Below are 13,183 nucleotides of genomic sequence, written 5' to 3' on the forward strand. Positions count from 1 at the left end.
TTAGACATCCACCAAATAAGGGAAGACCCTTTTGAAGGACTGCTGTTTCTTCCATTGGAAGACAGACACTTGTAGAATCACTGCCAGTAGGTACCGTTTCATTATTTTCCACATCCTGATGTGATCAAATACCAGTGACTGCACTCAAATGACTCACATACCTTTACACAAATCAGAAATCACTTTCACTGATTATTTGATTTCACACTCACTGCCCACCTGCAAATTTCACATGGAACTTGTTCTCAGGCTTCAGAATTTGGACGTAAAGAGGGCAGTTTGGAGCAAAGTCTTTCACCGCCCATGCTCGGAGGATGGTCTGGTGATCCTGAGAAACAAAGAGTAGTGAGATAAACGGAGTGGCAGAGAGAGAGAGAGAGAAAGAGCGAGACAGAGAGTAAGAGTGCAACAGAGGGAGAAAAAGAGAAAGAAACCCATCATTAGCTCAGCTATAATAATCCCCTTAAAGCACTGATTGCATGCAGCAACTGAATGGTCCATGCAACATTTCAGAGTAATAAAATTCTGACATTTTATGACAGGCTGTGGCAAGACCATAGAGAGAATGAGCTCAGGAAGACTAGCCCTGAGACAAATTTTGAAAATTCAGTCAAAGGAAAAACAGGAGTTTAAAGCTTCATGAGGCTGCACTCTGGCACAGCGGTGCTTTGAACTAAAAGGTTATCTTGCTAACATTTGCTAACAAGGACAAAACACAAAGTAGCTGTGGCTGATAGGCATGTCAGCTTGTGGGTACCAAAAACAAACCAAAGTAATGGCTAAATTGAAATTTTGGCCTCACGGATTAGGGGGTGGGGGGTGCATTGTTGCTACATGTTAATGGAAGCATGACTTCTGTGCCAAATTTTGTTAATATTTTTCACTAAAGCTCAAAAATGTCAGCCTCTTGATAAAGGTGTGGTAACAAAAGAGTAAATGAGAGTGATTTGCCCCGGACCTCCAAAGTCCACATGACAGTCATGCCTGAATGTCTGAAAACCGATATTTAACAAAACGAGATAGTGATATTACTCTAGCAATACACCAGCTTACAAGATCTGAATATTAAGGAGTTACTCAGTAATATCAAGCACGTTTTTCTCTCTCCCAGTTCTAGTTGTTTTACTCTGCAATTAATATGTTAGTGGAAGTAATAAAGCCATGAATTAAGGCTTAAAAGAAATAAATCATAAAGCAAAGTAAAAACTATTATTTGGCTTAGACTTAATATATTGATGCTCTGCAGTGTGAGGAGTCATGGCAATACAGGAAAGCAGGGAGGAACGTACAGCAGCAATGCGGTCCACTTCAAACCGGTTACTGAGGATAAAGCAGGCCTCAGCATCGTCCATCCTGCAGGGAGTTAGTGCAGCATGTAGCAATGGGAGTGCCAGAGAGAGAGAGAGAGAGAGAGAGAGAGAGAGAGAGAGAGAGAGAGAGAGAGAGAATTGGGGAAGCCATGAAACACAGGAAGGAGGGTGTTGTCATGTTATTGAGCGAGAGGATAAAAGAGGAAAAAAGTGGGACAATAGAACAACAAATGTACCAATGTGTCTTTCAAGCCCACGCCATTTAAAGATGAGATAGTAGGAGGCGAGGAGACGGGGAGATTAAACAAACAGGCTTGTGCTCCTTTTTCTTTTCTTTCTCTGTGAAGCTAGCCTAGGGTGCTGCGTCTGTATTATCAAAAGCCAAGGGCCAAACAATAAGCAATATGACTCAAACCGCAATCACAGCTCTTACTTAAAGGCCGATGGTGCTACAGCAATTAATTGTGAGTTTGAGTTTCCAGACGTGAGGCCCTTCATTTCAAGGTGTCTAAATTCAGGCTTATTGTGGATTTTTCTTTTTCAGGGTTTGATCAATGTGATGATAATAATAGGCTACTTCAGATGGACAGACAGACAGATGATAACAGTGACTCACTTGGCCCTCATCAGGTCTTGGTCTTTGAGGGCAGAACCTTGCAGGTAGATGACTCTCTGGGCCCACAGAGGGACATGAAGGACCCTCCTAACCTGGACATCCATCTCCGCAGGGCAAAGGATCACCACATAGTAGTCCTAGACACACACACACACACACAGTTTGTGCCATGACAGAATGGGGTTTAACCACATGTGAGAAGTCAGAAAGATGTCTTCTGGAGCCACTTGTGTTTAGGTTGGGATTATAATACATTATAACTTCTAGGTAACACTAATTGAGGAAATGCTATCAAGCTTGCAGCAGCAATGCAGTGACTTAGAATATATTTATTTATATATGTTTTTATGAATGAACAGCAAATTTGGGTACACATAAAGGCTTACAAGCACTGGTTCCAGGTCAGGAACAACCATTAAGAAATAAGAAGAAATTGGACTGGTGCCAAAACTGCTTATTTCAGACTATGAATAATGCAAAGCTACCCTGGTGGAGTCCCAGATTAAAAATATGGATCTGGCAATAAGCATATTGAGACTCCTTTACCCCCCGTGAGGAGAGGCTCAATCAAAATAAACCCCAGACAAACAAGTAAATATGCACACATGCATTCACATGAATAAGACAGCAGTTTAATCCTTCCTGTTTCAGAGTTCACTCACTGCCTTAACCTAAGATGATCTGGCTCCTGGTGAGTATCATTATAGACAACAAGAACCCCCCCAACCCCCTCTTGGCCTACTTAAAACCATTTGGAGAGACCTGTAGCCGGGGGTGAGCAAAGAACTCATTGAGGAAGTCCATGAGGAGGTCGATCTTGAGGCAGCTGACACATAGAACCACGTGTTTCTCCGTCTGTGCCCTGTAGCGGCTGTAGTTTCCTCCAGACTTCTGTCGTTCCATCCACAGAAAGGCCAGCTGCTCAAACTGCATTGAGAAAGACATCCATCACATTTAACAGATGGAAAATGGATTAGGTTAGCTGGAATACAGGGAGGAGCCATGTGGTATATGAAAAGAAAACAATGCCTTGTACTTTATAGTGTTTCCATTTGATTAGGGAGAGTGTTTGAGGGGAATTAAGATAAGTACAGCATAGCAGCCTAATGGAACATGATAACGGATATTAACATGGGAAGGTAGATTATGGAAATAAGAGGAGGCTTGAAGAAAGCTGCACACATTTTTTTTTTCTGAGCTCAGGAAGGTTGTGCTGATAGGTAGGTAGTTTGCAGTTTTAACAGCTGTAAGAGTAATTTAATTTCCTGCAGATTTTCACAGAAAAATCAGAAATTTTACACCTGTCACCTCACTGAGTCTGAGGGGGGAAAAAAAACAGTATTCATTATCCTGTTTTTTCCCCCGGTGATTTCAGCAGGTCGAGAAAGAACTGTGATGATGCAATTTTGTCTCACTCCGTGTAAGCAGTTCCCCAAAAATCATGGTTGATACTGTTGTTGGTCGAAACACATTTTCTTTTTTATGATTTCTAAGTCTACTGAAAAACAAACAAACAAAAAAAAAAAATTTTGTGCTGCAGCTACCGTTACAGTGAATCGCTGATGTTTCTGAATACACTCCTTGCCCGCATCTATCAGAATTCAGTGGGCACGTTTCATTCGTGTTCAGCTTTTCCTCTGGAAACTGCTCATTTTGCCCCAGATAAATGTGACCACCTTTGTGTTGAGATAATGTTGGCTCATTAAAGCATAAAAGCATCATCAGGCTGCAACAAATGTGTTTCATTCCGTCCTCTTTTGATGAAGTAACAATCAAGACTCTATTATGAAAGTATGGAGATTTTTCAAGTAAAGTCTTCAAACTGGGCAATCTGAATTTTAAATAAGAGAATTTACTCATATGTCGCACTTTTTTTTTTTTTTTTAAATCTTATTTAAATTATTTAATTATACTTTTGAGGCTCAAAAGTGCACAAAATGATCTGTCAGGAGAGGTGCATCATCTCTAGTGTGTTGTGGACAGTTACAAGAAAAACCAACAGAGGCAGCATTAAGAACAAGAGCCGTAGCTGAGTCCTGATGTGCTCTGTGGCTCCCCTGTGCAACCTGGAGACTGGTCATGACAGGATCAGAGCCAGACAGACAGACACACTCACACCCATAGGGTGGGGGTTGGTGTTGGGGCAAAGGGGGGGGGGGGGGTTCAGTTTCTAAATGTCAAGGGTATTTATGGATGAAAGATGGAGTGAAGGGCTGAAGAGGATGACATGATAGCCACGTCAGTGATCAACAGCATACAAGTCGACTTGTTCAAATTTAAGACAAAAGTGTCCTTGTGGTCATAATTTGTGAAGATATTTGCAACTATTGATTTCTGGCTGATGGAAAACAAACACACACAAAAAAAATGGTGAGATTATGTGTGTGTAGGATGCAGTCCTACACCTACAGTACAGTATGTGTGATGCCACCAAAAACAAAGAAAAAAAAAGAAGAGAAAAGTTACCAGTGATTTGTCGCGTCATCACTTGTGTATCAGTAGTGAGTGCGTGAGAGATTTCCTGCCTACAAAAGCCTCCTCTAACTGCAGGTACAGTTCATACACAGTGGAAATTCATCCTATTTTCACCTTCATGTCTTCTGAGAGACAAACAGCTACCGCAGCTACCTCGGGGATAAAAGCTTTACACAAATATGGAAACAAGGATACAGTGAGGCTGGTGCATTTGTCAGGGTCCTTTTTATCAGTCTCTGCACAAATAGTGTGTGTTTGTGTGGGTAAACGGTCGCTCTAGTTCTCTGTCATGAGGTTCCCTCGGTGGAGCAGTTAAATGACAGGAGAGGGATTTGGGGAATTGAGTGAGTATGGAAGACACTCTTGTTGCTCTCTGAATAAAAATAGTGTTGTAAATCTATGTAGGCTGCAATGAGTCATCATGTTATTGTGTGATGGGGGGGAAACACAAGAATTATTAGTGTTAAGAAAGAAGAGTTTAAGTGTTGTGTAACAAGGAAAACCATCCCGAATGTTAATTTAAAGAACTAAAGTTTACTTCTGATGAGGTTCAGACACATTTGTGCTTGGTTTATCTGGAGGAGAGCTCCAGCCTGGTGGTTGCTTGAAAAGTTAAACTGAAAATAAAATATGAGATGAAGGAATGGGGTTTTTTTGCTTTCACTGCCTCTGAACTCACCAGAGGCCCATTTAAGCCTGTTTTTAAACTGATATCTTCTTGGATTGCACTGCAATCAAACTGTATCACTACTATTCTTCACCTGGATGGGAAGCACAATGAGTGCCACAAAGATCATGATGACCACCAGGAGCTGCGAGGGCCAGATCTGTGGGGTGACATCTCCGAAGCCCACGGTGGAGAAGGTGACCACACAGAAGTAGAGCGAGTCGAACAGAGTCAGGTTGTTGCCCGCTCGCTCGAGGTGTTGAATGCCACAAATGCTGATGAGAAAATAAGAAAAGGGAGTGGGCATTATTGAGATCGAGACTTCACACCTAAACCATAGGCACCTACTTCACTCAGCGAGGTATAGGTGCCAGTGGGGGGCAATATCCAGGGAGAACTGTTTTTCACACCTGTACCTATATGTGTGACTTTGGACGTGTGGAATTGGGAGTGAATGCATGCTTGAGTGCCTTTGTAGAACATTGTATATTTTAAAAGGAATAGGTGTGCAACTGCAAGCTCTGCGTAATATCATAATCTTTAAGGACAAGATGAGTCAACAGGCAAATGTCAAACCCTGAAATGGTCGGAGATATTGTGTGTATGAACTTCTGAATTAGCTCAGGCTTTCACACCAGCAAACTGTCACATCCTCCATTGCACTGAAGAAATTGCCAGTTGTCATCTCAGAACTCTATCTCACTCTTACAGTTACCAATTACCTTTTTGCTCTCTGCCTTTCTCTCTCTTAGCTCCAGTGGCTGCATTTTCCATTCTCCTCTCTCTAGCTCTCTTTTTTCCCCTTGCATGTACCACACTAATGGTTGCCCATCTCGCCCTCTTTTCCTTTCTCACTCCATCCACGGCTGTGACACCTTTCAGTTCCCACTCAACCTCTATCTAATGCCCTTTTTTTGCCTGCTCTTTTTGCCCCCGCTCTCAGTGTAATGTCAGCAGTAAGGGTACGTACCACGTAAACATGAGACAGACCAGCGTGCTGATAAGTATCACCACCTGGTTAAACATGGCTGAGTGCGTCCGCTGGATCGCCCTGTGGAGATCATTCTGCAGAGAGATGGAGCGACCGCTGAGCGTTAATGCATGTAAATGACAACAAGCTAAGTGCTGCATTGTTTAAGTGTGGAATGAGGATAAAATGTAGCTGATGGACAGCAGGAAAAATATCAAATGAAAAAAAAAATAGTGATGAAATATTAAAATGCACTAAAATTGAGATAAACTTGGCCAGTTACTGGAATATAAAAAGCAGCAGGAGAGGCAGGTCATTAAATAATTTGAAGCAGCCTTAGTTAGCTGGATGTCACTGGACTGACTGAGAGAGGGAATGTTCAGTGCCTTGGGGACAATACCCATGTTATGATTATAAAGGTTTTCTGACTGATTTACCTTTGTGGAAGAGTGTTTAAGATAAAACTGGTGAGCTGAAATGGGAGACAGAGAGGGGCAACTGCATGCCAACAAAATACCATAACAGAGATGCTGAGATGATAGCAATGAAAAAAAAAATGGACAGGGACATTGTGCTCCACTTACTATCATGTTCTCCAAAGCATGCTTGGCCAGCCAGCAATTTAGAAACACAGGGATGAAGAGATTTCTGAAGGATGGCAAAATCACCTGCCGAGAGAGAGAGAGAGAGAGAGAGAGAGAAAAGCTTAAACCTACTCAGCTTTTATCGCTTTTTTTTTTTGCATATGTTACACAGTCATGGTCTCTGGCAGTGAAGTGGGTTCTGTGCATCTTGTGATATCTTCACTGTTTCAGGTATTGGATAGTGACATGCAGCTTCTATAGGTGGGACTGCAGTGCTTGAAGCCCAAAACAAATGGCTGCCTGCAGAGACTCCCTGTGCTGTCAGTGCTCAGTAACGCGTATCCTTCCACTTACAGTGATCATGAAGGGAACAGCGCTGATCATCTCCAGAATGAAAGGGACACGTAGTACCTGCTCCCAAACGTTGCCCTGGAAACACAAACCACACACAGGGGTCAGGAAACTCCATTGTCTTGGCGACCTTAGGAGATTAACACATAACAGGCCCACTTGCTGCAAGTGGAAGGGAACAAATTGATGAGCTTTTGCACCATACAATAGATTGGGGTGTGTAAGGGTTGTATCACTCCCTTGTGCCTTTTGAGGAAGGAGGCAGCATTACTCAGTTTCCACTAAGCCTTTCTGCTCAATTAAGATGTCAGCCATAGCTGTTTTTATGTCTCTGCCGCCTGCATACGGCTGACCTGAATCTGACTAGTGTAGGTGGACAGGCTATGTCCGCAGGAATCAGTCAGTTCTAAATGCTAAGGCCTCTAGCCTCCAGAGCAATCTGCAGAGAGAGAGCTCCTTATAAGCTTATAGTTTCAGATGCAGACACAGTGATGGATTGCCTTCCCTCTGCCTGAAGAAGAGGGGGAGGGGGGGGGGGGCCACCCCAAAGGTGTTTCTGAGTTGTCCATAACAGGACAATGCTAAGGAAGCCTCAAGGAGCTCAGCGGTTCTTTCCAGATGCAAGGGCAAAGAAGCAGCGTCAGGGCAGAACAAAAAATGGCACTTTAATAGAGTAAACCTACAAATGCTCCTTTCACTTGACTACAAGAGATGCTTGTTTTAGAGAGTGCCCTAAACGGCAATGACATGAAAAAAACAGAGTGTGCGATAGGTCAGATTAACTCACCAGAAATGACCACAACTGAGATTTTGACAAAACCTTAACAGGAGATGAAGCCTAATGCTTCCAGCTGCTTGTTCTGAGTTTATTACATGCCTGCAGATATCAGATAGCAGCAGGATCCTTCCATGCATGTTTCCAAGGTGAGAGAGTTGTGGCAATTTACGCACGTGCCAATTTACTCATAATAATTATACCCAAAATGGAGACTAAATCTACCAGCAAATCAAGCACTAGTTCAGACAGGTTGCACTCAGCTGCTGTCACAGCAGCCAGCCATGATATTCTTCTTCACATCCAAGCAGCAAATCTCACATAGAGCCCACAGTTGCACCTCATCTGCAAGCCACTTTGCAACCCACCATCTATCACAGCTCCTCCTTTCATGTTGTTGCTGACTGTGCTCTCTCAAATTCCAGCTTTCAGTGAATGCACACTGGATGCGCATTCCCGCTTTTAGGGAAAGCAGGGAAGACTCCAAAAACAGAGCAGTGACACTAAATATAAATTGCTGTAGGTGGGAAAAAAAATCTTCTTTTGAAACCATTTTATTGGCTGAAATTACCATGTTTAATTCATTACAGAGAGTTTAGATGCTGCACGAGGTCACAGTTTATGAGCTCCAGCTGCCTTTTTTAAAGTGTCTGAACTGTTTACTAAAGCTTATTAAAATATGTGTGGATCTTTTCCAATAACTACATATATAGGATGTAGCCGCTCAAACCATCAAATTGTAAAAATCATGGTACGGAAACTGTCTAAAACTCTCTCTAATTTTATGTCACATATGCAAATCTCTTGCACTGCACATAATATTCCATAAATAGTGTCGCTCGTTCTGTCACTGAGTTGGGTTAGAAGAACATTAGTGCAAAAATGATCTATGTCTGAAAGACAGAATGCCATCGCTTTAACTTTAATGACACAGCAGGAGTGCAGAGTGAACAATCACCACCATCAAGCATCTTAAATCCATGCAAATCCCCCACATGCAACACCACAAACAGGACGGCCACTGGGGGCCATGTGAGTAGCTCACCTTGTAGCTGAGATACACGAGCAACATAGTTTCCGAAAAGCTGATGAAAGCCACAAGCACCTGCAAAAAAGAGAGAGGAGAGAGAGAGGAGAGAGAGGAGAGAGAGAGAGAGAGAGAGAGAGAGAGAGAGAGAGAGAGAGAGAGAGAGAGAGAGAGAGAGAGTAATGTGGAGAAACAGGCACAGAGGGAAAGCAGACACAGAAATTAGGAGTCGCAGAGATGGGGAGCGTGGGTGGAATCAGTGGGTGTGCTGATGTTTGAGCTTCAGAAGGAACAGGTTTAAGTGAAGCAAGAGACAGCCTGGTGTCTGATGTACATTTATATGTATGTGTGGGTAATCACATTGTAAGTGTAAATATATGTCAAGGAAGAATGAGTTCAGTATGCGAGAGCTGAAAGAATGTGACCTAAATTTAATTGCCAATAAACCAATAAAGGAAATGCAGAAATTTTGACCTCTGCGCATTCATGTATGCAGAAATGAGTGGAAACAAATAGAGGGCGCGTTTACACAGGAGTGTACCGATCTATCTGACCTGCAGTGCCCACAGCGGTAGAGGTCTGTCAACCCAGATGATCAGTTTCCTGCAGAGGTGAAGAAAAGGAAATAATACAAAGTAGAGAAGGCAGATGTTGCAAAGAAACACACACACACACACACACACACACACACACACACACACACACACACACACACACACACACACACACACACACACACACACACACACACACAACACAACACAAAACAAAACAGGCAGACACCATTAAAATAAAAACTACATTAATAATTACTGATAATACTGGAGAATGATTATTACTGAGCAATGATCTTATTGTAAGAATCAAATGGAAATTTAAACCTTATTGTGAGAGAAAGGCCGATTCTTTCCCCCCAAAAAAGACCCTGGGGCTGCTTGCCACGATTCTCCAACACTGCTGCCTGGAGCAGGAGGTGGCTCATCCCTTTCCTGAGCTCACTCTGTCAGGCTCCTTATTCATTTGGAGCCAGAGCTTAGCCAGTGTCATCAGCCACCAATTAGATCAATAGGTCCCTGAGCAGGAGACAGGGCAAGGCCCCAGGTCCATGTATACCTTCTGGTTTCTCTCTCTGCTGTTGTATATTAGATACTCTGTCTTCACTAGATCGCTGTTGATTAGGCTGCACAGGCACTGCATACATATTACGTTGACAGTTAATCTATACAGCTGAATTGTGATAAATGAAGGTGGATCGGTAATGCTTAATATCAGCATTGTGGATTGCATCAGTTAAGTGAGGAACCATTGATTATGTTATACAACATTTCCGTCCCAAGAGCTGGTGTCGTGGATCACAGTATTCCAGGGTGGTTTCATGGTTCTTGTCTCCAGGCTGAAGTCATCACTCCTAATTAAAACCTTGCATGCTTACCAGTCAAACTCACTCCAGAGACGGGATGATGTGTTTTGCTTGGTGCAGTTAACTCCGCTCACACTGCAGGGGGCAAAACCACATGAACAGCAATGAACAAAAAGAATTCATCCAAGCATCTTCTCATCAAAACTGGACTGACCCACTAAACAGTTCAGTTTCCAGACTGACTTGTTTTTCTCCCCCACCATAAAGTCACATCCACTCCTTTTACGAGTTACTCCACACACACACTGCTATCCCCGCTATTGACCTGTTGCTCTCGTTGCTGTTTCACCCAGTTAAGCCCCTGCTCTTGCCATTTTGCTCACCAGTCATGCCTTTGCTCTTGCGGGTTGTCCAGCAGGACTCGGACGATGTAGAGGAGGCAGCTCAGCACTTTTAGAGCAAAGTTAAACATTCGCACTCGCAGACCTGCAGTTCAAAAATAAATAAATGAACCAGCTAATTTAAAACAAACAGCCACCGCAGAATTTATAAAGATACAATTTATTTAATGCTATCAACATCCTTAATGCATGATTTAAAAATGTGACACTGAATGAAGCTCTGTGGGCCTCTTTTAAACAGTGCAGTGCTCTTTGAATCTGTCATGATTAAAGTTGCAGTGGAGACATGACAAAAATTTTAAGAAAGCATTCCTTTAGGGAACAATGAGCCGTTCACATACCACTAATTATTTCTACCACAAAGCTTGCTAGTCCATCCAAAAGTCGATTCATCTCATCTTTTCAATGAGCATCTCTGGCCGAGGCTGATTAATAATGCTCGGCCTAATGGAGCTGAAGTGCATGCATATCTACAGGAAAGATCTAAAGTATACTGTCTAACTAGTAAATAACCCTTTGATAATTCACAATAAGCCAATTACCTCCAAAATAAACCTCATGACATAATATCACTGTACACCATCTCTGCAAATGAGCACACTGATAATCAAATTCACTACACAGACATTTAAGCAGGCACAGAAAGTGGTCAAGTTGAATAACTTGTGATGAAATACGGAGCAAGAATGACAGCACATCGCACATTAAAACGAAACACGCTTTCAGCCGAACAACTGGTTTAGAAATGAAGACAGCAGACATGAAATCCACTCAACCAGAGAAAGTATGATCCCAAACACGGGCAACTTACTCGATCTTTGGTTTTTGATGAAGAACAGCTTGAGGCGCTCCTTGAAAGTGTTCTCGTTCACATAAAACTCTACCTGCACCCTAAGAGAGGTGATGGAAAGATGGGCAGAGTCAGTAATAGGCAAATGGGGATAATGATGACACAAAAGAAACCAGAGGAAAAGTACTAGGAAGACGCTCCAGGTGACTGAGGAAATAAAATACTTGGAGTCAAGTCATGAGACTTGAGTGAAGTGAGTGAAGTGCTGGGAGATAAAAGAGGGTAAAGGTGATGAAGAAAAACTGCACAACTGAGCAAATTCAACACAGAAAGGGTGATAATGATTATGTGACCACGGAAAAGTATGTAAATAAGACGCTGTGGCCTGCTGCATTAAAGACTAATGGGTTTTAGAGGAAATGGTGTTCCTGCTTGTCGGCCTGCCCATAGGCCCAGACAGCTGCAGTCACTCTCGTTATCTCCACTGATTAAATATAGAGCAACAAATTACTTCCCTCTGATGTTTCTGCTGAACATGGGAGGCCATAATTACTGCTCTTTCTCCCTTTTCATTCTGGCACCCTCCTGTTAGAGGGACACACACGCACACACATTACTGTACACACACAGACCTGAAATACACACCTGCACCCGGGTCATTAGTATTATTAGACCATTCATGCGCCCATCTGACATGGATTCTTGCGGAGAGACATGATGAAGAGCCACTCTTCACAGAGCTCTTACACGTGTACAGACACATAATCAAGCAGACTGTCACACAGACTGTATTTCCTGTCTGACCACCTCAGGGAAGAATTCTCAGTAGCTCCCCTTTCATCCTATGGAGGGAAGAGTGGATGACTCAGGTCGAGGATAAAAAACGCCAGGCCCCAGCACGCTGGTGGTCTCACACAACACACAGACAGATGAAAGAGAGGCAGAACAACTGCAATCTATTCTCCTGTCTGCAGGAAGAGGAAGAGGTGACGGCAGCGGCGGCGGTGGTGGGGGAGCCTTCCCGGGGTTCCAGAGTGACGTTATACAACCATAAGGCGCACACAAACCAAGATGAAACCACACACCTTCCCAGCAACATTTCGGGGGGGTGGGGTGGGGGTGGGGGGTGTAACTGTCCTCTCTGTTACTATGGCAACGTAAGAATTCAGTGTCTTTTCCTTGCCTCTCCTATGAGCACATGTGAGCAAACACACGCTTGTGGAAAGTGTTCAGGCACCGGAGCTGATAGCCCCGCTGCAACTTGTCGACGGCTCCCCACGCTCTGAGCAGATTGCCGACAATGATGCTTTCAAACACATGATGAAAAACACACACACACAAAAAAATTCAGATGAGCATGGGCTCACAAAAGCCCAGTGATGTGTAATGGCACATTTTGATTGCAATATGGATACTGTATCCCCCATAGAGTAAAACTCAGTGTAGTTAGTTAATTAAACTTTAGTAAATAGTTATTTTACTCTTAACAAATTACAAAATGTTTACTGCTCATTAGTAATGTTACAATTTGTGTTACTGTGTAATTAGTTTACTATAAAATATAATAATTTGAAGAATTTGAAGACACTGGCATGCAACATTTTTTTTATACTATAATATGTGTTTGCTAATGGTTACCTTGTTATTGTAATTTTCTAATAAAGGTTTTCTCATTGATCAGGGTGTCAAATACTGCCATTCTTTCCAAGCCTCCAAAGGCTTCCTGATGCACCTGTCACAGCAGTTTGAGGAAAGGTATCACTTCCTGCTCCTCAAAGCTGGACGCTTGGGCAGGACCCCTTGGCATCGTATCTCAATCCGGTTCCCTTAAGCATCGCAGTCTTTTCCTAAACCAAG

The 13,183-nt window shown here is 42.9% G+C and overlaps 1 protein-coding gene across 4 annotated transcripts in view; it reads right to left on the bottom strand.

The window, feature by feature from the left end:
• Positions 1 to 13,183, bottom strand: part of kcnt2b (potassium sodium-activated channel subfamily T member 2b) — a 42,016-nt gene that overhangs the window by 14,301 nt on the left and 14,532 nt on the right. For all 4 annotated transcript variants that reach the window (XM_030735197.1, XM_030735196.1, XM_030735194.1 and 1 more), the window contains exons 2-13: positions 11,348 to 11,427; positions 10,519 to 10,621; positions 9,330 to 9,378; positions 8,794 to 8,853; positions 6,977 to 7,051; positions 6,623 to 6,706; positions 6,039 to 6,133; positions 5,163 to 5,343; positions 2,689 to 2,853; positions 1,927 to 2,063; positions 1,290 to 1,353; positions 220 to 328 (exon numbers count right to left, since the gene is read on the bottom strand). In XM_030735197.1, the coding sequence (XP_030591057.1) occupies positions 220 to 328; positions 1,290 to 1,353; positions 1,927 to 2,063; positions 2,689 to 2,853; positions 5,163 to 5,343; positions 6,039 to 6,133; positions 6,623 to 6,706; positions 6,977 to 7,051; positions 8,794 to 8,853; positions 9,330 to 9,378; positions 10,519 to 10,621; positions 11,348 to 11,427 (1,202 nt within the window). The remainder of the gene's footprint in view (positions 1 to 219; positions 329 to 1,289; positions 1,354 to 1,926; positions 2,064 to 2,688; positions 2,854 to 5,162; positions 5,344 to 6,038; positions 6,134 to 6,622; positions 6,707 to 6,976; positions 7,052 to 8,793; positions 8,854 to 9,329; positions 9,379 to 10,518; positions 10,622 to 11,347; positions 11,428 to 13,183) is intronic.

Source organism: Archocentrus centrarchus, chromosome 8 (assembly GCF_007364275.1).
Source record: "Archocentrus centrarchus isolate MPI-CPG fArcCen1 chromosome 8, fArcCen1, whole genome shotgun sequence".
Lineage (NCBI taxonomy): Eukaryota > Metazoa > Chordata > Actinopteri > Cichliformes > Cichlidae > Archocentrus > Archocentrus centrarchus.